The following is a 27,315-nucleotide window of genomic DNA, read 5'->3' on the forward strand; positions in this document are numbered from 1 at the left end:
GGTTCAAGTGATTCTCATGCCTCAGCCTCCCAAATAGCTGGGATTACAGGTGCTCACCACCATGCCTGGCTAATTTTTCTATTTTTGGAAGAGACAGGGTTTCACCATGTTGGCCAGGCTGGTCTCAAGCTCCTGACTTCAAGTGATCTGCCTACCTCAGCCTCCCAAAGTGCTGGGATTATAGGCATGAGCCACCGCGCCCGACCCAATAAAATCTTTTATTGTTGTAAAACATATTTAATATAAAATTTATGTAACATAAATGTAACATATTTCTGAGTCATAATTGTTTTTTGAATAAGGATCTAAAAAATTCCCATACATTCAAATTGCCTGATATCTCTCTTAAGACTCTGTAGAACCTTTTTCTCCATTTAGCTTTTCTCCCTTATAGTTTAAGGCATATGATTGCTCATAGAGAATTTCCTCCATTTAGATTTTACCGACTGCATCCCTATGGTATCATGTAACATAGTCTCCAGTCTTCTATGCTTCTTGCAAACTGGTAGTTGAATCTAGAGGCTGGGTTTGGTGGTACATGCATGTAGTCCCAGCTACTTGGGATGCTGACGTAGGAGGACTGCTTGAGCCCAGTAGTTCAAGTGTAGCCTGGGCAACACAACAAGACCCTATCTCTTAATAAAACAAAATATTATGGTCCTGACGAATTGAAAAGGCCAGTTCATTTATCAAAGATTAACAAGAACCTCCTCTGTAAGTCACTAGGCATGTGGTACTTGGGATACAGATATAAAAAAACAGTTATTCCAGTTGGGTATGGTGGCTCACGCCTGTAATCCCAGCACTTTGGGAGGCCGAGGCAGGTGGATTATTTGAGGTCAGGAGTTCGAAACCAGCCTGACCAACATGGTGAAACCCTGTCTCTACTAAAAATATAAAAAAAATTAGCCGGGCATGGTGGCACATGCTTGTAGTCCCAGCTACTCGGGAGGTTGAGGCAGGAGAATTGCTTGAACACAGGAGACAGAGGTTGCAGTGAGCCGAGATCGCACCACTGCACTCCAGCCTGGGAGACAAAGTGAGACTCTGTCTCAAACAAACAAAAAAACAACCAAACACAGTTATCTCTAACCTCAAGGACTTTGCAGTCAAATTATTATAATACAATGTATGCACTAAGACAGAACACAAAGGATGGGCACTTCATTCAGACTGTGGGTGAGGAAGGTGGTCAGGGAAGACACCACAGAGGAAGTGACAGCTGAGCTGAGTTTTCAGATGAACTAGCCCGGCAAGGAATGGGAATTTCCAAGGACAGGAGCAGCAAGTTGAAGGTGTAGGCTCTTTATTAGCATGCTGAATTTGAGGAACTGCAAGGTGTCAAATGTGACTCAAGCAGAGGTGTGGGAGGATGACATGGGACGTGCCAGAAATAAGATGGGAAATGAATGCAAGGGTTAGATCCCAGAGGTCTTTATAAGTTCTGTAAAGTGTTTTCGTGCCTGAAAGCAATGGGGGAAAATCAAAGGATTTAAAACAGGAGAGTGAGCTGGGCGCGGTGGCTCATGCTTGTAATCCCAGCACTTTGGGAGGCCAAGGCGGGCGGATCACCTGAGTTCAAGACCTGCCTGACCAACATGGAGAAACCTCATCTCTACTAAAAATACAAAATTAGCTGGGCGTGGTGGCGCATGCCTGTAATCCCAGCTACTCAGGAGGCTGAGGCAGGAGAATCGCTTGAACTCTGGAGGCGGAGGTTGTGGTGAGCTGAGATCGCGCCCTTGCACTCCAGCCTGGGCAACAAGAGCAAAACTCTGTCACAAACAAACAAACAAAACAAAACAGGAGAGTGACATGACTTCCATTTTAGAGAGATCAAAATTGTGGACTGCATGAAGTCTGGGCTACAAAAGGGAGATCAATTAGGAGAGTTCTGCAGTAATTCAGGCAAGAGATAATGAAAAAACTGGCAGTAAAGATGAAGAGAACAGAGCCCTCTGGGAGTTAGTAAAGCAGAACTGAGCAGACTTAGTCACTAACTGGATATGGGAAATAAGGAGAGGGACAAAGGAAGACAGATTGGACAGCTGGAGTCTATGAGAGGAGGAGCTTTTGATATCCCAAGGTGGGAGAGATCTAGTAGGCCGCCAGTTATGTGGCTCTCTACCACTTAGGAGAGGGATCTGGGCTGCAAATAAAGATTTGGGAGTCAGGGAACATGCAATGGCAGGTGCCACCAGAGAGTAGATGAGCTGTAACAGGATAGGTAAAGACTCTGGAGGGAAGATAATGGAGGATGACACTTGAGGAATACCATTATTTGAAGGATGGGGTACTAAGAAAAGTTTGTAACAGAGACTGAAGCATGACCAAAAAGATGAAAACCCAGGAGACAGTGGTCTCTCAGAAAGGGACTATAAGGAGCATTTCAAGAAGGAGGGAGCGGCTATGTACCAGTGCTACAGGGACACCATGTCAGATAGAACCAAAGTGTGGCCTGCAACCCAGGGGAGTCATTCTGATGATGCCAGAGGGGGCAGGAGTGAGATTTCAGTTGGTTCCCTAAATCCTGTATAAGGATGCAGTTTGTTTTGCCTAGAGAGACTCTGTCCTACAAGTATAGCTCTATTTTGTCTGAACAAACAATCAGTTCTGCTCTTCATTTCAGATACTGAGTGTTGTGGCCTCTTCCAAATCCCACCTCCCAGAAGCTTCACTGCAAAGGGAGAAAGGTGTGTGTGTGTGTGTGTTTGTGTGTGTTTTTGTCTCATTCTGTCACCCAGGCTGGAGGACTGCAGTGGCATGAATCATGCTAACTGCAGCCTCAACCTCCTGGGCTCAAGTGATTCTCTCACCTCTGCCTCCTGAGTAGCTGGGACTATAGGTGCACACCACCATACCTGGCTAATTTTTGTATTATTTGTAGAGATGGGGTTTCACCACGTTGCCCAGGCTGGTCTGGAACTCCTGACCTCAAGCAATCTACCTGCCTTGGCCTCCCAAAGTACTGGCATTACAGGTGTAAGCCACCGCACCCAACCAGCAGAAAGTTTCTCAATTTTTTTAAGGATGGAAGGGACTTGAGAATATTCATATTCTGATCAGAAAAAGCAAGTAGCAAGGTAGAGGCTGAAGATATGGGCACAGAAAAGAAAACAAGGTTCCTGAGAAAGCCGGGGACAGAATCTAGAGAACAGGTGGACAGAACACCTCTTGTGACTGAGATGGAAGGAAAAGGGTAGGTCTAAAAACAGGAAAATCTGATTGTGTGGTTTGTGTGTAGGTGTGTGTATGTGTTGTGTATGTAGAGATATGAAGTCATTCATCCTGATATTTTCTATTTTCTGTGTGCAACAGGAGGCAAATCATTGGCAGAGGGATGGTGGAGGGGGTGGAGTAGGAGGCTTGAGGGCAACAGTGCAGATGAGATATAGGCTGGTGTGGGGACTAGGAGCAGGAGCTGACTACAGACACGTAGAGAGAGCTGGACAGGGTAAAGCCCAGTCATGGTTGGAGACCAGCCACACCTACAGGTAGCAGCAGTTCACCCAGTGGGGAGATTTACAGGGCTCAGCATCCAGCCTGCACCATGAAAGAAGACAGCCAGAGAGGACAATGACTACCTTCTTTTTAATTTGTTTTTTTTTGTTGTTGTTATTGTTTCTGAGACAGGGTTTCACTCTGTCACCCAGGCTGGAGTGCAGCAGTGGCACAAACATGGCTCACTGCAGCCTGGATGTCCTGGGCTCAAGCCATCCTCCTGCTTCAGCATCCTGGGTAGCTGGTACCACAGGCATGTGCCACTACACCCAGCTAATTTTTTTCTTTTTTAGAGATGGGGTCTCACCATGTTACCCAAGCTAGACTCAAACTCCTGGGTTTAAGCAATCCTCCCACCTCGGCCTCCCAAAATGTTGGGATTACAGGCGTGAGATAACATGCCTGGCCATGATTTACTTCTGGTTTCATGTTAATATTTGGCCAAAATGCACTTTCTGGTAGAAACATAATTGAAATGTCAGTCATCTAATATCATTCTTCCTATTTATTTACTATTAGTAATTGGAGCTACTATTCTAAATTTATATCAGTATAGGATCCACGATTTTGTGTTCTGGTCCAAGGTAGGAATTCCTCAGGTACCCTCCTGCCTGCACCTGTGCCTCCCCTACTCCTCCACTATCCTTACAGTGTTATTAAAATTTATCAAGTTATCAGTAACAAAAATATTAAACATTATTTACATACAGTTTTTTGCATGTAAAGATGAAATTATCTTTGATAGTTTTCTATTATTTCTCATAGCAATTTATGAGGGAAGTCGGCAGTGTTTTCTCGTTTAGAGAATAAAGAAGCTAAAGGAAAAAGAAATTAGGGACTTAGTCAAGGAGTTCCTACGTGGTAACATAAAGAAAGGATTTTGTTTTTGCAATTGTGAATTGTGCTGCTATAAACTTGCGTGTGCTGCTATAAACTTGCGTCTTTTTAGTATAATGACTTCCATGCCTACCAATCAACGAGTGGATTAAAAAACTGTGGTATAGGCCAAGCGCGGTGGCTCATGCCTGTAATCCCAGGCATGAGACGGGGTGAAACCCCGTCTCTACTAAAAATACAAAAAATTAGCTAGGCATGGTGGCGGGTACCTGTAGTCCCAGCTACTTGGGAACTGAGGCAGGAGAACTGCATGAACCCGGGAGGCAGAGCTTACAGTGAGCCGAGATCATGCCACTGCACTCCAGCCTGGGCGACAGAGGGAGACTCCGTCTCAAAAAGAAAAAAGAAAAAAACAAAAACAACTGTGGTATATATATATATATATATATATATCTATGATGGAATACTACTCAGCCATAAAAAGGAATGAATTAATGGCATTTGCAGCAACCTGGATGAAATTGGAGACTATTATTCTAAGTGAAGTAACTCAGGAATGGAAAACCAATCATCGAATGTTCTCACTCGTAAGTGGGAGCTAAGCTATGAAAATGCAAAGGCAAAAGAATGACCAAATGGACTTTGGGGACTCAGGGGGAAAGAGTGGGAAGGGGGTGAGGGATAAAAGACTACAAATTGTGTGCAGTGTATACTGCTCAGGTGATGGGTGCACCAAAATCTCACAAATCACCACTAAAGAACTTAATCATGAACCAAACACCACCTTTTCCTCAATAACCTACAGAAATAAAAAATTTTTCTGAAAAAAGAGAAAATAAAATGGAAATTGGCCATCTCCAAAAAAATTAAAAAAAAAAAAGGATCTCAAAACCCCCTGGCTCTCAAGGCAAGTTCTTTCTGGCAATATCTCCCTCTTTTAATGACTTTAGGAAACAAGTAGGGGCCTATTTGATAAGGTGATTCAGGGAGGCCATGTGTCAGTGCTTAAGTACATTTCCTTCCTCAATCTACCTCTCTACCTTCTGTTCAACTTCCCTCCCTTTAATGAATCAGTCGTGGGATGGTGAGAAGAAGCTCCACTTTATCTGAATTAGTTAGCAGCAGACCTCAGTTCTATTCAGCTAGTCTGGCACTCCTTGGATAATGCATCCGTGTCATTTCCTGGCAGCTTCTGATGTTATTATTCTATGTGTAAAATGAATCAATGTAAATAGCTCTTCAGGAACCAGAAGAAGTTCACAGATCCCTAAACTCAGGAATAATTTCCTCTAAAGGACCTGATGTAGAAGGGGAGTCTGATTAAAGTAGAAACTGTTCTCCCTGAAAATGGTCAGCAGTTGTTCTAAGTCCAAACTGGGAGTAGGTAGGGTGTTTGAGGAGCAAAGCACCATGCATTTGAGGGGTGTAAGATATCTTCTTCTCCTTTTTTTTTTTCTTTTGAGACCAAGTCTCGCTGTGTCACCCAGGCTGGTGTGCAGTGACACAATCTTGGCTCACTGGGTTCAGGCGATTCTCCTGCCTCAGCCTCCCAAGTAGCTGGGACCACAGGCATGCGCCACCATGCCCGGCTAGTTTTTGTATTTTTGATAGAGACAAGGTTTTGCCATGTTGTCCAGGCTGGTCTCGAACTCCTGGCCTCAAGTGATCTGCCCACCTAGGCCTCCCAAAGTGCTGGGATTACAGGCGTGAGCCAGTGTGCCCGGCCCCTTTTCTCAGATAAAACCATGTGAATGTACATACCAGGAAGGATGTAAAGTGATTTAGTCTTTGACCCGCCTCCTCTTTACACATTCACATAGCTATAGTTCAGAACCTGAACTATGAAAGGAGAGCAAATTCATTTTAAATATATGATATTTAAGACAGTATCTTTAGTTATTTATAAGCTGAGATATTTAAAATTCCATAAAAAATGGAAGTTCTTAAAATAACCACAGGTAACCCACATAGTGTACTAATATAAAGGATTTCTAATACCAGTTCTACAATTGTTTGGGAAACTAAACCAGGAAATATACTATCACACTGGTCTTTAAGAACCACAACAACAAAAAAGCCAGGAAATAATTCATCTTCATTGCTTTTTTTTGATCCTGCTCTGTTATCCAGGCTGTAGTGCAGTGGCATGATCATGGTTCATTGTGGTCTCAATCTCCCAGGCTCCAGCCATCCTCCCACCTCAGCCTCCTGAGTACGTGGGACTGCAGGTGCGTGCTATTGTACCTGGCTAGTTTTTTAAAAAATTTTTTGTAGAGATAGGGTCTCATGATGTTGCCCAGGCTGGTCTTGAATTCCTGGGTTCAAGCAATCCTCCTGCCTCTGCTTCCCAAAGTGCTGAGATTACAGGTATGAGTCACCATGCCCAGCCCATCTTCACTTTTTATGTGATAACCTCACTAAAGAACCTCATGGTAACTTGGGGCTTGAACTGGAATTAATTGTCCTGGGTGGAAATTTTCCTATTTGAGTCTGGCTGGATTTGAGGATATAATGGGGTTAAGTCAAAAGCAGAGAAGAGAAAGCAAGAAAAGTAAATATTTTTTCATGTGCATTTACTAATTTTGACAATTATTTCCCACAAACTGAGAGAACGCAAGACCACTTTAGGGACGAAGACAATGATTGATGAACTCTCCTGAGGCAGTGTTCCAGAACTTAGGAGATCACAAACATAATGCCTGTAACTGATGCATTGTGCTCGCCACAAAATTTACAGTGGAGAAAAACAGGGAACTCATAACTTACACTAGTCCAGTGGAGCTTTCTACTTGTTTTTATGATGTTATTACTCTCTGCAGGTTAGCTAATATCCAGTTTAAGTCCCTTCTTTGTCTTCGTTCCTCTTGTTTTTTCTTGAGCTAAGTTTTGGGATGAGAATCCCTGTCCCAGACATAGAGTGTCTCTGTATTTCTCAAGTGACTGCTATATTCAACATTTTTCTGTGTACCTCTGAAAATGCCACCAAGGGGGAGAGCGCAGGAAACCTAACAAAGCTGTGGCTCGAGGCTTCTAGTTTCAAATATTCTTGTCATATTTTCACTAGCAGCCTGCCCCACTGGTGCCGCCTTGGCCTCAGTTCTACCTTTGACAGCTGTTGGCTGCTTGCAGAGAGAGAAAGAGATCATGATTTATTTAAAGGAAGCTTAATCATATTGTCTTGCTGAAACTACTTAAGTGCTATATACCATACAACAGACAGATTAGCACTTGATGAAAATGAGAGAAATGGAAGATAAGAAAAAGAAACTTTCACCGGGTGGTATGTAAGCTGCAAGCTTTGTAAGTCTGGTAGTGTATCCAGAGGAGAGAGGCTGAGGCTGACTGAGCAGGAGTCCTACTTCTACCTCTTCGTACACAGATCTAAAAGTATTCAATGACTGACTCACTATGTAAAGCACTTTGAATCTCTTGGGGGAAAAAATGGATATATGGATATATACAAAATACTATTACTTCATTATAGTGTCATAAATGATGCTACTGGTTTACATTAGACCCACCATGTCCTGTATCTTGCTTTCGTCAGTCTTTGGTATTTTAGGGAGATTCAATTATCTCATCTTATCCTTAGTTAATGAAACAATTCTACGGAGGAAGAGAAATCCCTTCCTGCTTTGGGAACATCCTGTCAAGTGTGGGATGTTTCCTGCTCACCACTATCTTCTCTGATGCCATTAGCACCCACACAGTCATCCAGTCTTTTAGAAAACTATTAAATTGTTGGCCTAGATGGATTTCCCCAGTTAGCCGAGAGTCAAAGCTGTCTAGAAGACAGATTTGCCGCCTGACTCATAGTGTGACTTTTCTCCAAACATTTATATGCATTTGGTTCTTTTATTTTCTCTGTAAGATATCTGTGTTTCCTCCTTATCCTGTGAGGCAAGAAAGGATAGGTATTCTGAAGGCTGAAAACGAATTTCAGGAAGATTAAACTAACTTATTTTGATGCATTTAAATTTCCACTCTCAAAAGGTTTATTAAAAATTCCCCCGAGGGTTCTAGGTCCAGTCCATATAGGGAATAATTTGCTCACTCTGGGAAAGTATATGAATACTGTCAGGATAAAAGAGCTCCATTTCATGACTAGAAGAGAAAGAGTAAGATGAGTGGGGAGCTCAGAAGCTTGAAAATTTGTGGAGCCTGGACATGGCTGCACTAATTCACACAGCTTTTGTCTTGCTACAAAGCCACACACAATTGTACGCTATGGTTATTGATTCCGTTTTCTGGTAAAGTACTGTCTGTTCGAAATATACAAAATACTTGGCTATATAAAAAGACACCTTATAATGGATGACTGGATGCAGAAAAAATAATAAGAGGGAGGAAGGAAGGGAGGGAGGGGCACCTTAGACATCTCCAGTTCATGTTTTAAGCACCCTATGAAGCTCTGCAGTGGAAAGACTTATACATAAATAAAACTGGATAGACACATAATAGAGAATTTTCCAACTTGTATTACTTAATAGTTCAATAATCATAATTAAGAGCACAAGCTTTGGCATCAGGCTGTCTGGGTTCAGACTCTAATTCTACTATGTACCAACTGTGTGACCTTGGGGAAGTTACATTTCCTCTCTGAGCCTGTTTTATCATTGGTAAAGTAGAAATAACAATTGGGTTATTATGAGGGTTACTTTAGATAATGTATGTAGACACAAAGCGCATGGGAAAATCTCAATAAATGTTAGCTATTACTACACAATAGGGACTGGATTAGGGAATTTAGAGCTCCCAATCCTTACTATTTCTCCCCACCTCCAAAACAAAGAGCAAAAAAGAAAAGAAAAGGAAAGAATAAAACAAAAGACAGAGAAAAAAAGAGTTTCTTTTGGCATTATCACAGATTTGGGTGCTTTTGTGATAATCTCTGTCAACACTTGGTAAGAGTAGAACACAAACTTTCAGGTTAAGGCAAACTGAACACAAGCATCTAATCTTAATCCCACTTGAAATTCCATTAAAACTATAATATAGGCCAGGCGCGGTGGCTCAAGCCTGTAATCCTAGCACTTTGGGAGGCCGAGACGGGCGGATCACGAAGTCAGGAGATCGAGACCATCCTGGCTAACACAGTGAAAGTGAAACCTCATCTCTACTAAAAATACAAAAAAAAGAAATTAGCTGGGCATGGTGGTGGGCGCCTGTAGTCCCCAGCTACTCTGGAGGCTGAGGCAGGAGAATGGCGTGAATCTGGGAAGCGGAGCTTGCAGTAAGCCGAGATCGCGCCACTGCACTCCAGCCAGGGCAACAGAGTGAGACTCCATCTCAAAAACAAACAAACAAACAAACAAACAAACAAACAAACAAACTATAATATAGACCTTCTAAAATGACAAATCCACAATGACTTTGGAGACAACAGCAACAAAATTTTGGAAGCTGGAAAGCAGATAAACAAGTGGTAACTGACTTTACAGACCAACAAAATCAAATCTGAAGAGAGGTAAGCTAAAAACCAACCCAATTTTCAAAAGACTCCAGAACTGGAAGTAAAGGAGTAAGACTTAATGGAAGTGTGTGGCTGAACTAAGGAGAATTGGGGAAAACTGCTGAAGAAGCATTAGATTCCTAGACTCACACACCCTTGCCCCCTCTGTTACATATTGCTTTTGCTGGGGTAGGAGATAGAAGTCTGAAGATTCATTATTTGAGTTTAGAGAGAGAGAACCAGGAAACAGAGGGCAAGGAATCATCAACAAAATAACCAATGAACATTTCCCCAAATAAGAAGATATCAGTTTCTAGAATGAAATAGTTTGTGTGTTCAACTCAATGAATGAAAACAGACCATACAAAGTCACAGCACTGCAAAATTTTAAAACACTGCAGACAAAAAGCAGACTCCAAAAACCTCCAGAGAGAATAAAGCAGATCATATACAAAAGAAAAGGAGCCAGAATGTCTTCAGACTTCAAGAGGAACACTGGGAGCATAAAACACTGCCTTCAAAATTCTGAAATAGTATTATTTCTTTTTTTTTTTTTTTTTTTTTTGAGATGGAGTCTCGCTCTGTTGCCCAGGCTGGAGTGCAGTGGCCGGATCTCAGCTCACTGAAAGCTCCGCCTCCTGGGTTTACACCATTCTCCTGCCTCAGCCTCCCGAGTAGCTGGGACTATAGGCGCTCACCTCGCCCGGCTAGTTTTTTGTATTTTTTAGTAGAGATAGGGTTTCACCGTGTTAGCCAGGATGGTCTTGATCTTCTGACCTCGTGATCCGCCCGTCTCAGCCTCCCAAAGTGCTGGGATTACAGGCTTGAGCCACCGCGCCCGGCTAAAATAGTATTATTTCTAACCTGAGATCTATTTTCAGTTATACCATCATGTGTAAGAATAATATAAAGACATTTTCAGACATGGAAACTCACAAAAATTTTACCTCCCATGTATCCTTCTTTGAGAAGCTCCTGGAGAATTTTTCACTAAAGAGACTAATCCAAGAAAGAGGAAGACAGGAAACTGGAGTTCCAATACAGGAGAGCGGTAATGGGAATCCCCCAGAGGATGGTGAAGGGAGAGCCCAGGATGATTGCTGTGTATCAGATACAGAGGACAATTAATCCAGATTGAAAAGTGACTCAAGAGATAGTCACATTGCATACTGTCCTCACCAAGACCCCCACTGCCATCACTTTATTATTTTTTTGAGACAGGGTCTCATTCTCTTGCCTAGGCTGGAGTGCAAGTGGCATAATGAGGGCTCATTGCAACCTAGACCTCCTGGACTCAAGCGATCCTCCTGCCTCAGCTCCCCAACTAGCTGGGATTACAGGTGTGCACCACAACACCTAGCTAATTTTTTGTATTTTTAGTAGAGATGGGAATCTCACCATGTTGCTGGATTGGTCTTGAACTCCTGGCCTCAAACAGTCCGCCCGCTTCGGCCTCCCAAAGTGCTGGTATTAGAGGTGTGAACCACTGTGCATGGCCACCATCCTTTTAACAGGATCATAGAATGCCTTAGTGAGCCTGTACTTGGCTTCTTTTAACCATAGTCCAGAGTTTCCTTACTCCCTGACATTCCATGGTGGCTTAATCAGTGAAGATTTGCAGTTTATTGAAAAGGTAAGAAAAATTTGCTTTGACCTACTCCTGAAAGCTGAGGGAAAGCCATGGTGAGTTTAGAGGCAGAAAAACAGCAACTTGTTCTGTTTGACCATATTTTCTGTGGCATGTTATTGGGTACCTGGTCCAAACTACAGCTTTGCCAGATGCCCTGACTGTGGTAAACCTTCCGTTTCCTAAGACTTGACCTTGAGCTCTGACTTCCCCAGAAGGAGCTCCCAAAAAAAAAAGCCAGATCATAAACCAAAGACCTTGCTCAGTTTATCTCCTCAAGGGAGCTTTCATCTGATAGTGATAATCTTGCCCCTTCCTCATACAGCTAGAGTTGAGCTTGCTCCTCAGTTTTTCAATCCTAAACAATGAAAAGCAAGAAAATTATTCACACAGAAGTAGGATTATGTTACCTGACTGGGGTGGAGAGTTGGGGAAGAAGTTAGTAGGGGAAAGGAGACAAGGTTAGAAGAGGTTCAACAGGACTTACAGGGAACTTCTTAACCCAACTGGTGGGTACAAAGGTGTTAGTTTTATTATTTACTCTTTAAACTACACATTTACATTTAAACAGTCTTCATACATGATCTATTTTATGCACACACACACAGAGGCTTTGTATTTATTAGAGAACCACAAAAATTGCCAATATTCTACCATTTTTGATGTACAAAAATAGCAACCTCATATGTTTAAACCCAGTTATTCAGGCTCAGTAATGTACTTTGTGCCTTTGAGGCAAATTAAGAGCCTAAGTTTCCCCATGTGCAAAATGGAGTTTAAAAAAAAAAAAAAAAAAAGATGATATCCAAGAAGATAAGAAAACATAAGGGGAAAAAAATTTTTTTAAAGTGGATTTCTGCATTAAATTATATTTAATGAACTCTCATAATTGAGTAATTCTCATATTATGTATGTAACACCATAATACCTGTCCTCTAAAAAGTTAAAATGTTAGTCTCTAATGGAGGAAATTCTTTGTGTTTCCCAGAGGGAAGATTTGGCAAATATTACATTAACATAACTATAGGTCAATATAACAATGAGGATTTATGAAAAGTTTTTAGAAATCCCCAAGCCCTCACATCTCCCTTACTTCTGCTTTTCTTGGCAGAAATGGGACACAGAAAGTGGAAATGGTGGGAAGCAATAATGGGGATTGATGTGACTAATTAGAATATAAAATGAGACAAATGTATTCACTATACTTGAATCAAGGCAGAAACATGGATGGTCTGAGTTTGTTCTTGGTAGAAGAGCTGTTTTAAGCTTCTTCTTTTAGGCATATAAGTTAAAAAGTGATCTAAACCAAAAAGAAGAATCTTCCATTTTTTTCACCTTTAGCTATGAGTTACTAGGCAATTATGTGTCAAAAGTACTTTAAACATTAATGTGTTTATGCACATTACCATTTAATCCTCTTAGACACCCTTATGAATTTGGTACCATTATTACCACCCACTACTACTTCCCTTTTACTTATGGGGAAACTGAGCCACAGCAAGGTTAAGAAAGTAGTTCAAAGTTATAGGCCAGTAAGTAGCAGAGCTAGGTTTCAAACCTAGGCAATTCTAACCACAAACCCACATTCTTAATCGGTCACTCTTCTTGTAGCATATAACTCTCAATTTTAACTCCTTTCTTTTTAAAACATTCCGTTATTAAACCTGTCCCTTATTCTTCTTTTTAGACATGGTCTCACTCTTGCCCAGGCTGGAGTGCAGTGGTGCAATCATGGTTCATTGCAGCCTCAATCTCCTGGGCTCAAGCCATCCTCCTGCCTCAGCCTCCCAAGTAACTGGGACCACCGGGGTGCACCACCACACCTGGCTAATTTTTGTATTTTTTTTGTAGAGACGAGAGTAGTGAGACTCTCGTCTCTACAACATAGAGATGTTGCTCATAGGCTGGTGTCAAACTCCTGGGCTCAAGAGATCTGCCTGCCTCTGCCTCCCAAAATGCTGGGATTACAGGCGTGAGCCACCATACTGGGCCCTGTCCTTTACTCTACGGCTAACTGTGACTATGATGATTCCAGTAACATCTTTTGCATCCTTCTTACGTGAACTGTGGGAAATCCTTAGGTACTTTTGTTGGAAACCTAACACTATATTTCTCAGCTGGGGTGTACATGAGCAGTACTTGACAATACACTGAATGTACTTGAAGCCATAGGATAAACAAGACTTAACTTCCTGGAGTGACCGTTACTTCAGGCTCAGTTTTTTGGGAGAAACTCCTTGTAAAAAAAAAAAAAGAAAAAAAAAAAGAAAACAAACACAGATATACCATGATGTCTTTGAATGCAAGATCTGCACTAAATTTTAAGATAAAAGAAATAACACTCCAAAGACATTTTGCACTTCCCTCAGGGCCGTTTGCTCCAGTCTTTGGGGACGGTAGTTCTTTCTCCTCTGCTGGTAAGAGCACTCTGCAAATAATGTCAGGAGTGATCGCTTGATTGTAAAATATGTCAGCTAAGCCCAGCACTCTACCCAGGTCAGGAACAAAGTCACAATACCAAACATGGCCCTAATCTGACTATTTAAAACTTCCAAAATATTGCACTTGGAAATATGTGAGATGTATATATATATATATATATATAGAGAGAGAGAGAGAGAGCTAGATAGCTAGATGAAAATGTAAATTTTAGAACAATATATTTAATTATGCCATATTTGTGCAAAATACGTATGTATGTATGTGCTGAAAATAGTCTTAAAAGATACATACTACACTGTTATCAGTGGTCTCTTCTGGGGAACAGGACTAGGGAGATGGCTTTCATTTTCTATCATTTGAAATGATTTGACTCCACTCCAACAATAAACATGTATACTATCTTTGTAAAGGAAGAAAAACAACACCCAAAGAGTGAAAAACACCAACAGCAGAACATACAGTAACCCCAAAGACCAAAAATAAATGAGGATCCCTAGAAATCTTCCAAGACAGTAACCCTATGAATGTGTCTAAAGGTTAATCTGAAAGTCATCACAATATATACAGAGCAGGTTCAGCCTGAGTTTATTAAAGTCAACACAAATATTTATATGGTATCCACATACGATAGGTGCTACCTGAGGTGCAGGGATATTTAGATCTATCAATAAGATTCAGCTCTTTTCTTTAAATAATTCATTCCATAGTAGGAAGATAGGCATAAATAAATCACTGTAACGTATATTATTCTAATGCAATACAAATAATACACAAATTTACCAAATGGGTGTACCTTTTCTGCTGCAGGTACTACCTGAAGCACAGGTGGATATAAGAGTAAACAAGACATAGTCCCTGTCCTCAGTGAGTTTAGAGCCCAGTGGGAGTAAATAAAAGGTGTCGGTAGAATCAACAGGGTAGGAGAAAAGAGAAGCCTATGAACAGCTTTGAAAGCTAAAATGTAACTCCCCAGTTTAGAACTTCTTTAATCTTCTAGATTAAAGAATCAGCAAATGCAAAGGCACAAATGAGTGAAATGGTATGGTATGTTGAGGGAATAACAAGAATTTTAGGACCAGTGGAGTGTACAGTGCAGGGTGGGAGAGAGGAGAAGCTGAGGAGAGGTGAGAGTCGAGGCTGGGAGGTAGGCAGGACTCTTGCACAAGGCACACAGGATTTTGGGTTTTGTGATGAGAAGCCTCTGAAGGGTGGTAGTAGCAGGAAAGTGACAGTTTCAGATGTCCATTTCAGAAAGAACATTCTCACTGAGGTTCAGAATGTATTGAGGCCAATTATTAGACTTCAGCAACAGTCAGAGATTAAAAGGGTCTAAGACCAAAATAAACCAGAGCAGACTGTCCAAGAGAAATATAATGTGAGCCACAAATGAGAGCCAAAAGTTTAACTGTAAATTTGGATGCTCAGGTCCCTGATATAAAATTACCATCCTCGTATACTTTTGTTTTTTTTTTTGAGACGGAGTCGCCCTCTCTCACCCAGGCTGGAGTGCAGTGGCATGGTCTTGGTTCACTGCAACCTCTGCTTTCCAGGTTCAAGCGATTATCCTACCTCAGCCTCCTCAGTAGCTGGGATTACAGGCATTTGCCACCATACCCTACTATTTTTGTATTTTTAGTAGAGATGGGGTTTCACCATGTTGGTCAGGCTGGTCTCGGACTCCTGACCTCAAGTGATGCTCCCGCCTCAGCCTCCCAAAGTGCTGGGATTACAGGTGTGAGCCATTGCGCCTGGCCTTCCCTCCCATATATTTTAAATCATCTCTAGACTACTTATAATAGTTAATATAATGTGAATGCTATGTAAGTAGTTGTTATACTATATTATTTAGGGAATAATGACAAGAAAAAAAGTCTGTACATGTTTAGTACAGACACAATTTTTTTCAAATATTTTCGATCTGTGGTTGGAAGAATCTACAGATGAGGGGAACCCACAAATATGGAGGGCTGACTATTTCACACAGCACATCTCAATTTGGTTAGCCGCATTTCAAGTGCTCAACAGACCCACTGGCTAGTAGCTACCATACTGGATAGTGCAGGACCAGAGGAACTAATTGAGGAGGCAATATCAGCAGAATTTGTTGATTTAGTCAATGTGGAGAAGGAGGAACAAGGAGGTAGAAATCACTGTGATTGCTGGCTTGGGTAACTCAATAGGTGAAGATTTTAAATTTTAAGAACAATCTAATAGCCAGAAAACTGCTATGAACCTCTGATACATTGTAGAATAAAAAAATGACAAGATCCAGTGTGATCCTAAATGCTAGTCCAAGGATGTTTACTTGAACTAAATGTTGGTTCTTTTCCAACACCTGTATAGCTAATACAGCATAGGAAAAGTGACAGCACTAAAAGAAGGTGGGAGGCATCACAGCTGTCCCTGAAATTATTTGCTGTCTCAAAACACAATTGGTTGCCTTGGAAATGGCTGTGACTACCTGCACGTGTGCATACACACGTAGCTATGGATGGGGGTAAACAAACAAAGATCAAGAAAACCCACCAGGGTAAATTTTAAAACCAAAAAAAAAAAAAAGGTTTAAAAGTTGACCACTACCCAGGAAGCAGGAACCACAGTATTTTTAAAGAAGGCTAAAATAAAAATGTGTATATGCAGAATGCAAGGAAACTGACATAACCTTGGTAGCAGTGATATGATTGATGAACCACTAACTCTAATGCCAATCAGTACAACATTCCTACTAAGCTCTCTGTTTCAAAATCTTTTCTAATTTCTTCTTTTCTTTTCTTTTTTTTTTTTGAGATGGAGTCTCACTCTGTCACCCAGGCTGGAGTGCAGTGGCACAATCTCCACTCACTGCAACCTCTGCCTTCTCGGTCCAAGCGATTTTCCTGTCTCAGCCTCCTGAGTAGCTGGGACTACAGGCGCGCATCACCATGCCCAGCTAATTTTTGTATTTTTTAGTAGAGATGGCGTTTCACCATGTTGGCCAGGATGGTCTCCATCTCCTGACCGCAGGTGATCTGCCCACCTCTGCCTCCCAAAGTGCTGGGATTACAGGCATGGGCCACCGCGCCCAGTCAACTTTTCTAATTTATTCTATAGAGGCCAGAGCAGAAGACCCTCAGTTTTCTTTCGTTGTACAGGGCAGGATAGTTCATGAGTTGGCATGACACTGGTATGGCTTCATTCACATAATGCTTGCAGGCAATGTCTGAAATGCCAAAGAAACAATGAGTCATGTACATGTAACCTGTCAAAGGTCAGAAGAACCGTGTTTGTAAAATTTAGACTAGCCATCTGATTTTATGAACACTATAAAGTAGTCCGTTCTTGTTCTTCATCAGCTCATTGCCTGATCTAATAAATAAACTCTTATTTATAAGCTGGTTATTCAAATGCTGAGGAGAAAAGGGGCTCCAGCTTGATCATGTACTTTGAAAAAATATTGTTTGTTTTTGGGGAAGCAGACATCTCTGGAGAAAGCATAGGAAGTGGATTTAGTGTAGCTTTTTTTTTTTCTTGAGACAGAGTCTCACTCTGTCACCCAAGCTGGAGTACAGTGGCGCGATCTTGGCTCATTGCAACCTCTGCCTCCTGGGTTCTCCTGTCTCAGCCTCCCAAGTAGCTGTGATTACAGGCACCTGCCACCATACCTGGCTATTTTTTTTTTTGTATTTTTAGTAGAGACGGGGTTTCACCACGTTGGCCAGGCTGGTTTTGAACTCCTGACCTCAAGAGATCTGCCCACCTCGCCTCCTAAAAATCTCCTAGGATTACGGCCGTGAGCCACCACCATACCTGGCCTAGTGTAGTGTTTTGAGAGCTGTTACCTCTGGGCAAGTCACAGCATTTTAAGCCAGTTTCCTTATACGTAAAGTAAGAAAAGTACAACTACTCAGTCCATAGGGATGTGTGAGGATCGAACCACTTAATATTTATGAAAGGGCTCTGTAAGCTGTAAAAGACTACCTATTGTTATTGTTAGGCTGTAAAAGCACAACGTGATACATTTATATATAGCTTTGTTATGCCTTAGCAAAGCTTTGATATGCCTTACTTCATATGACTGCTTAAGTACAGTGTCCAGTTTTAATAGAGTGTTTGGTTTCTGGACCTTCAGATAAAACACAGGGAAAAAAAAGATATGTTCACTTAGAATGGCTATGTGCATTGTATTTAAAGAGTTTTGTTTGTTTCACTTAATGAATCTTAACCTTAAAAGGGTTAAGATTTTAAGAGAATTAATAGGTTTTATGACAACAGAATTGACATATTTTTCCCAAGTCCTCGACTTTAATTCCTTTAAGCACATTCTTTTCCTCTTTTTTAGATTCCACTGTCATCACGTTAGTTCAAGATGTCATTAGGTCTTTTGGTTGGTCTTTAAATGCTGTTTCTCCTGTGACATTGCCAGGTTACCTTTCCTACAACCTTGCTTTCTTTGTGTCATTTTCCTATACATACTCATCCTCCAAATCCTAATTTCTGGCATTGGTAGGCTGTCCAAACCTACAGGTGTAAACAAATCCAGAGAACTACCTGGTGAGGGGCAGTCTAGATATGTGGGTTTGGGAATTACAAATGCACACCACAGGGCATGATAGTATGGCATGGTAAAAGACTACAGACTTTGATGTCAGACTGGCATTTCAATTCTGAATCTGTTACTTGTATTAATGATCTCAGGGAAGTGACTTAATTGCACCTCAGTTTTCTCATTTGTAAAATGAGAATCTAATTACTTCATAGGATTGTTTAAGCACAGTGTCCACCTTTAATAGAGTGTTCGGTTTCTGGCCCTTCACATAAAATGCAAAGAAAAAAAAAATGTGTTAACCTAGAATGGCTATGTGCCCTGTATTTAGAGTTTTGTTTGTTTGACTTAATGAACAGATATTATATCTAATTTAAAAGTTTAAGGCCGGGCATGGTGGCTCATGCCTGTAATCCCAGCATTTGGGAGGCTGAGGTGGGTGCAGCACAAGGTCAGGAGATCAAGACCATCCTGGCTAACACAGTGAAATCCCACCTCTATTAGAAATACAAAAAAAATTAGCCTGGCATGGTGGCATGCAGCTCTGTGCCAGCAGAGGCTGAGGCAGGAGAATCTCTGAATCTCTTGTACCCGGGAGGCAGAGGTTGCAGTGAGCCAAGATAGCGCCACTGTACTCCAGCCTGGGTGACAGAGCGAGACTCTGTCTCAAAAAAAAAAAAAAAAAAATATATATATATATACACACACACACACACACACACACACACATATAATAAAATAAAAAATTGCTGGGCGCGGTGGCTCAAGCCTGTAATCCCAGCACTTTGGGAGGCCGAGACAGGTGGATCATGAGGTCAGGAGATCGAGACCATCCTGGCTAACACGGTGAAACCCCGTCTCTACTAAAAAATACAAAAAACTAGCCGGGCGAGGTGGCGGGCGCCTGTAGTCCCAGCTACTCAGGAGGCTGAGGCAGGAGAATGGCGTAAACCCGGGAGGCGGAGCTTGCAGTGAGCCGAGATCCAGCCACCGCACTCCAGCCTGGGCAACACAGAGCGAGACTCCGTCTCAAAAAAAAAAAATAAATAAAATTAAAAAATAAAAGTTTAAGAAGGTAAAGAGGCAAAATTGGAAAGGGGAACTATACTTTAATATATTCAGATATCTCCCTAGTCAAAACATTAACTGTAAATCGATTTAAGTTACATGGTCATTTTTGCCTGTGGAAGAGGATAGATTTGAAAGAAACAAAACTGAAGATGAGAAACCGGTTAGGAGGCTATGGTAGCGATTTAAGCAGGTACTAATAAGGATCTAATGAGAAGGATATGGTAAAAGAGGAAGGGAAGAGAATGGATTTGAGAAACAGAGCTGGGCACGGTGGTTCATGCCTGTAATCCCAGCACATTGGGAAGTCTAGGTGGGAGGATCGCTTGAGTCTGGGAGTTTGAGATCAGCCTGGGCAACACAGGGAGACTTTGTCTCTACGAAAAATTTAAAAATTAGTTGGATGTGATGTGGTCCCAGCTACTCAGGATGCAGAGGCAGGAGGATCACTTCAGCCTAGGAGGTCGAGGCTGCAGTGAGCTGTGATGGTGCCAGTGCAGTGTAGCCTGGGTGACAGAGCAAGACTCTGTCGAGAGAGAGAGAGAGAGAGACAAACAGAGAGAGAGAGAGAGAGAGAAGGAAGGTAGGAAGGTAGGAAGGAAGGAAGGAGGGAAGGAGGGAAAGAGGGAGGGAGGGAGGAAGGGATGGAGAAAAGAGAGAAAGAAAGAGAAAGAAAAGAGAAAGAAAGAATAAAGAAAGAAATAAAGAAAAAATAAAGAAAGAGAAAGAAGACGAGACAGAAAGAAAGAAGACAAGAGAGAGAAATAATTAGGAGGTAAAATTGGCAAGACTTGGTGAATGACTGGTACCACCTATTGGTGTACATGTCTGGCAGGAAGATGGCAAGTTCAGTTTTGGCCATACAGTATTTAGTTTGAAGTACCTGTCTAAGGTAAAGATGTAGAGATAGAACATCAGAGAACACCAACATTTAAGGAGTAAGAGAAGGAAGGGAAGTTCAAAAACAAGAGAGAACAAGGAATGGCCAGAGAGTGTAATGAGAAGGATAAGAATGTGAAGTCCACAGAATTCAAAGACATAGACAAGTTCAAGAAGAAAGGAATAAATAACGTATTAAACAAAGAAAAAGAGTGATAAAGACTAAAATATGTTCATCAAAATTGGCAATTAGGAAATTACTGATGTCCTGAGGGAGAGCATTTTCAATGCAGTGATGGAGACTAAGCCAGACTTCAGTGGGCTTAGGGGTTAGGAAGCAAATGGGTAGCAAGAAAAGAATTGTATACCAGTCTTTTGAGAAGTTTAGATGAGGAGGAGAGAAACTAGAGCAAGCTAGCTATTTATGAGTTAGTGATTAAAGTAATGGAGATCCAAGAGAACCAGAAAAGCATGTCTCAAAGAGTCTACCGTGGTATTTCAAGAAAATAGATAAATAGATCAGTATGTTAAAATATAAAGAACAGTGTGTTAACAGGGGAAAGGACAAGGACTTTGGAATGAGACATGTCTAATTCTGTTACTCTGCCATTTACTAGCTATGAGACAAGTTACTTAAGCTTTTCTGGGTCTTAGTTTCCTTCTTTTTCTTTTTTCTTTTTTTTTTTTGAGATGGGGTCTTGCTGTGTTACCCAGGTTGGAGTGCAGTGGCACAATCTCGGCTCACTGCAACCTCTGCCTCCTGGGCTCAAGATATCCTCCCACCTCAGCCTCCCCAGTAGCTGAGACTGTATGTGTGTATCGCCCTGCCCAGCTAATTTTTTGTTTTCTGTTTTTTTTTTTTTTTTTTTTTTTTTTTTTGGTAGAGATGGGTTTTGTCACCTTGCCCCAGCTTGTCTCAATCTCCTGAGCTCAAGCAATCCACGACCTCGGCCTCCCAAAATGCTGGGATTACAGGCATGAGCCACCTCGCCTGGCTAGTTTCCACATTCTTAAGGAGGTAATAACCAATAACAGCTGTAAGAATTAAATGAGGTACTCCATATACAAGTGTCTAGCATTGGCAACTTTTGCTTGGTCTACAGAAGGTACTAAAAAATATTAGCTTCCCAAGAGAAGAAGCAGAGGCTGTTTGCCTGGGCCAAGAAGAAAGCTACTGGCAAAGGGGACATCCCCACTAAGAGACCACCTGTCCTTCAAGTAGGAGTTAACACCGTCACCACGTTGGAGGAGAACAAGAAGGCTCAGCTGGTGGTGACTGCACACAAAGTGGATCCCATCAAGCTGGTGGTCTTCCTGCTTGCCTTGTGTCATAAAATGGGGGTCCCTTACTGCATTATCAAGGGGAAGGCAAGACTGGGACATCTAGTTCACAGGAAGACCTGCACCACTCTCAACTTTACACAGATTAACTCGGGAGACAAAGGCACTTTGGCTTAAGCTAGTGGAAGCTATCAGGACCAATTACAACGACAGATACAATGAGATCCGCCATCACTAGGGAGGCAATGTCCTGGGTCCCAAGTCTGTGGCTTGCATCACCAAGCTTGAAAAGGCAAAGGTTAAAGAACTTGGCACTAAACTGGGTTAAATGTACACTTGAGTTTTCTGTATATAAAAATAATTAAAATAATACAAATTTTCCTTCAAAAAAATATTAGCTTCTGTTTCCCCTTGGAGGTTACTAGTAACGTTGAAAGAGTGCCATTTCAATTAGGCAGTGAAGATGTATCCTAAGTTGCCCAGGATTAAAGCATTCAGTTGTAAGATATTAAAAATAGGGAACAGTTGTGGTGGCTCATGCCTGTAATCCCAGCACTTTGGGAGGCCAAGGTGGGAGGATCACTTGAAGCCAGGAGTTTGAGACTAGCCTGGGCAACAAAGCGGGATTCTGTCTCTAGAAAAACATTTAAAAAAAATTAGCTGGGCATGGTGGTATGTGCCTGTAGTCTCAGCTACTCTGGGAGCTGGGTGGGAGGATTGCTTGAGCCCAGGAGTTCAGAGGCTACATAAGCTATGATCACACCACTGCACTCCAACCTGGGTGACACAGCGAGACCCCATTTCTTAAAAAAAAAAAAGGAACAACAGTTGAAAGAGGAAAGGATTTGAGAGTTAATCATATTTGAAGTCTAAAAAAAAAATGAAGTAAGTAAAAGTGCCAAGAGGGAAGTGAGGCCTAGGGGAGTAGGAGCCTTTATGTCTAATATATGATTAGCAAACATCCAAAAATTATTTGAAAGAGTGCCTCACTGCACCATATAAGATGACATTTGCAGCAGAGATGGTTTTAAGAGGCTGAACATGGACAGAAAAGATCAAAGGACAAACAAAGCTACCTTAAAGAGAAAAGTTGGGGCAGTTCATACCTAATGTTGATCATTTCAGTAAAGATCTAGGAAATACAGTATTTGGAAAAAATAGTTTCCAAAGCAGACGTGAATCCAAGTATCCTTGGGCCTAATTGTTAATGAATGTGAAACACATGGCTAGAGAATCTGTGGGTAGAAAACATTCCCTAATTGCACAATCTCTAAACCTTTCCATCTGATTTCAACTATAATGACGTGCAAGTAAACGTATTTCTCAACTTTTCCAACCCTACATGCACAAAGAATTACTCTCTTCGAGCACACATTTCATTGTAAGATGCGTCTTTACATGATTTCTTAGACAAATTCAGTTATTTTCTATATAAGGGTATAGAGTAAGTAGTATTAATAAGTGTTTTTCAGATCCATATTTTGATCATAAGGAAAGCCTGAGTTTTAACGAACTTAAGAGTACTGAGCAGAGTCACGAAGCAAGAAAATACTATAATGGAATCTAACGGTATTATTTTTCTACATCTCTCTTCCTAATAAATACATGAATTCTAACTTTGTCTTCAAAATGCAGAGCAGACTTCTTACTAATTGCACATTTACTGAACACAAATCAAGGTGGAAGAACCAACTGCACAGCTCAGGAAAAGAACATGCTATAATCATTGTAAAGGAAAAGAAATGTGAACGTGGTTTTTCTGTGCAGAGAAAAAAAAAAGAAAAAAATGGAAAAGAGCCGGGCGCGGTGGCTCAAGCCTGTAATCCCAGCACTTTGGGAGGCCGAGACGGGTGGATCACGAGGTCAGGAGATCGAGACCATCCTGGCTAACACGGTGAAACCCCGTCTCTACTAAAAATACAGAAAATTAGCCGGGCAAGGTGGCGGGCGCCTGTGGTCCAAGCTACTCGGGAGGCTGAGGCAGGAGAATGGCATGAACCTGGGAGGCGGAGGTTGCAGTGAGCTGAGATCCGGCCACTGCACTCTAGCCTGGGTGACAGAGCAAGACTCCGTCTCAAAAAAAAAAAAAAAAAGGAAAAGAAAAAAATTAGAGAACTACTCAAAGACACAGGAAAAAAAAAACCCTTCAATACTGCTGAAGGTAAAGAAAGAAGCAACAAGCAAATTGCAAATTTTAGGGTGGCCTAACACAGGTAATCCGAGGAAATACAAAGGATGGTTTCTCCACAAAATCCTCTTCCACCCCATGGAGAGGACTGCATGCTTTTCTTAAACGAAGGGATTGCACTTTGGCAATTGTTGGAATGTGGAAGCTGACTGATTTTACTATAGGAAATTAGTTTTGACAGACATCCTAATTAAGCACAGTATAAAACTAAGGGCTACTGTATAGAACTAAGCTGGCTGTGCACTGAACAACTCTAGAGGCAATATTCACACAGACTACAACATGAATGGCGCCCTGTGGAGTTATGCAATGCAGTAGCTGATGGTAAGTATCTATCAGAAACAATGTAAGCTCCATGAGGGAAAGGAGTTTTCTCTATTTAATTCATTGGTGTATCCCTGGCACATAAAACAGGGCCTGATGCTTAAGATGATCAATAAGTATTTGCCAAATGGGTTGATGAATGAAAAGAAAAGGGGAAACTGAAGTTTGAGATCACAGAAGAGAGATGGATTTCTTACAAGTGAAAGAGATTAAGAGAGTGAGTCCAAAAATCCAGAACCTTGGAATGGAATTCCTACCTGTTATAAAAGAGGAAAAAGGGCCGGGCACGGTGGCTCACGCCTGTAATCCGAGCACCTTGGTAGGCTGAGGCAGGCGGATCATGAGGTCAGGAGATCAAGACCATCCTGGCTAACACGGTGAAACCCCGTCTCTACTAAAAATACAAAAAAATTAGCCGATCATGGTGGCATGCGCCTGTAGTCCCAGCTATTCAGGAGGCTGAAGCAGGAGAATCGCTTGAACCTGGGAGGTGGAGGTTGCAGTGAGCCAAGATTACACCACTGCACTCCAGCCTGGTGACGAAGCAAGACTCTTTATCTATTTAAAAAAAAAAAAAAACAGAGGGAGAAGGAATGGTAGAAACAGTTTGGGACATTACCAGATTTTACCATGCTCTGGCAAGGACTTACTATGGACCAAGCAAAAATTAAGTAATAAAAAGGGGTGGAAACACCACGTTAGCAGAGATGGAGATTTTCTTCTTAACTGGTAGGCTAAGTATGTTAAGAAAAGTTTACATAATTGCTGTTTTTCTATCAAAAACTTCTATATGGGTTGAGGCAGGAGAATTGCTTGAGGCCAGGAGTTAGAAACTAACCTGGGCAACATTGTAAGACCCCATCTCTACAATTTTGTTTTTTTTTGCATTACTTAGGCATGGTGGCGCATGCCTATAATCCCAGCTACTTGGGAGGCTGAGGTGAGAGGATCGCTTGAGGCCAGGAGTCTGAGGCTGCAGTAAGCTATGTTTGTGTCAATGCACTCCAGCCTGGGTGATAAAACGAGATCCTGTCTCAAAAACACTCCAAAATGAAAAAAAAAAAAACAAACTACATGGCCATACCAAACAGGGAGATGGAAATCAGAATAAAAGACATGATTTTCATTATGATATAAACCATCTCCCCAAATATTAATAAAATCTTTAACCTATGATTAAGTGAGATAAACACTGCAGAAGTGATCTGTAAACTGTTATATGCTACCATGGTATTAGCTGTTTTTATTATCCAATTAACAGAAACAGAGTTCATAAAGATTAACCAGCCATTTGATGTCTACTGACTATATATTGTGCTTTAGCAAGTATGCATGTATATAAAGTTCATAACTTATACAATTCCTTGTGTATACGTGACTTGCATTCTGTTTTATTTATCAGGTTTCAACCAGACCTAAAGTTCCCTAGGTTGAACAAACCTATACTTTACAACCCTCAACATCATCTTTACATGATCCATAAACACATATCGAATTTCTAAGGACCCCTGGGTATGGCTGATTCAAAGGACTTTCTTTTCACATTTCCGGTATTCTTAAATTTCAGCTATAAAAATTTATTTCAAGAGAGTTGGTGCCTCTATCTATCCTACTATAACTACTCCAACTCATCTCAACAAGGAAATATGTTAATTTGCTCTAAATTCTGAGCAATGCAAATGGACTTACTAACTGTATGTCTTCTGTTCACAATCTGTTTTCTGCCAGGATTACCTGGCACACCTCATGTATAATTTCCATTAAAACAACAAAGTCAAACAAACACAAAAACACATAAGCACTTTGCTATATATATAAAAAAATCTATAGTTGGCTTTTGTGGGAGGAATCACTCCCACTCACAGCCACTCAAGGTTTATCAGGATATACTAGTTGGGAGGCATGAAAAATAAAAACTGGTAATTCCCCATAACCAAAACAAAAAGTGTTACAGGATACTTAAATGATCCTTGGCAATACTTTTATTCTATTTAGTATATGTTTGGGAGTTTAGTATATTATACAAGCCACCAAATAAAAGACAACTGGTATATATTCTCCTCAGATATGGTAATGTGATGTAAGGTAGTAAACCTTCAACTTCATTTTTGTATGGGTAATAAATTCACATGGCTCAAACTCCAAAAGAAACCAAATGATATTCAATAAAAAGTTTCTCTCCCACTCTATCCCCCAGTCACCTAGTCGTTCTCCCCAGAGGCAACCAGTATTATCCATTTCTTGGGTAGTTCTTGGGTAGCCTTCTAGAGACTAGACATCAACAAACAAGTGTGTGTGTGTGTGTGTGTGTGTGTGTGTGTGTGTTCTCTTTTCCTGTATTTACACAGTTGGTGGCATACTGCATAACACTTCTAGGTAGTAGTATCTTAGGCACTACTCCCACCATGCCATGTTTAGGCAACAGGCTTCTTGCATGTCTTCTTTGATTGAACAACACCAGCTTCTCAAGTGTTGTGAAGGAATTTGAGACCAGCAGACTCCGAAGGAAAGTGTGTTGTAATTAATTGGTAATATCTACCATAACCATCTATCCTTATTCTGTGATTTTACCGTATCTTCCACATACCTCTCTTACAAGAATCACCACATTTCACTAACTTGAAAAGGCATGTCTGAAAGTAGGGCCTATGTCCTTTCATTATTGTAATGCAGGATGCCTACCCAGCACAGTGCCTAACATATAAATACTCGATAAATACTTACTAAATGAATACCACAGTCAAAATCCTCAATGTTTAGGGAGAACAAGACAGCTTTTTATATCCTGAATGAGTTACCTTCTCCCACTCAAAGATATACTTGATTGACCCTATAACTGTAAATTTGTAATGAAATCATATTTGAAAGCTATGTGATACTGCTTTCCCGGTATCAGAATTTACAGTAATGGGTTGGGTGTGGTGGCTCACGCCTGTAATCCCAACACTTTGGGAGGCCGAGGCAGGTGGGATGCTTGAGTCCAGGAGTTAGAGAACAGCCTGGGCAACATGGCGAAACCCGTTTGTATGAAAAATACAAAAATGAGCCAGGAGTCATGGCACATACCTGTAATCCCAGCCACTAGGGAGGCTGAGGCAGGAGAATTGCTTGAACCTGGGAGGCAGAGGTTGCAGTGAGCAGAGATTGCACCACTGCACTCCAGCCTGGGCAAAAGAGCAAGACTTGGTCTAAAA

At 41.3% G+C, this 27,315-nt stretch overlaps 1 protein-coding gene across 6 annotated transcripts in view; it reads right to left on the reverse strand.

Moving 5' to 3' along the window:
• PRORP (protein only RNase P catalytic subunit) overlaps positions 1 to 27,315 on the reverse strand; it is a 146,636-nt gene that overhangs the window by 18,741 nt on the left and 100,580 nt on the right. For 3 of the 6 annotated variants that reach the window (XM_023189617.2, XM_023189619.3, XM_023189618.3), the window contains one exon: positions 10,738 to 10,890. The exons of the other annotated variants lie outside the window; for them this stretch is intronic. In XM_023189617.2, the coding sequence (XP_023045385.1) occupies positions 10,738 to 10,890 (153 nt within the window). The remainder of the gene's footprint in view (positions 1 to 10,737; positions 10,891 to 27,315) is intronic. 6 annotated transcript variants of the gene reach the window in all.

Source organism: Piliocolobus tephrosceles, chromosome 6, assembly GCF_002776525.5.
Source record: "Piliocolobus tephrosceles isolate RC106 chromosome 6, ASM277652v3, whole genome shotgun sequence".
Classification (NCBI taxonomy): domain Eukaryota; kingdom Metazoa; phylum Chordata; class Mammalia; order Primates; family Cercopithecidae; genus Piliocolobus; species Piliocolobus tephrosceles.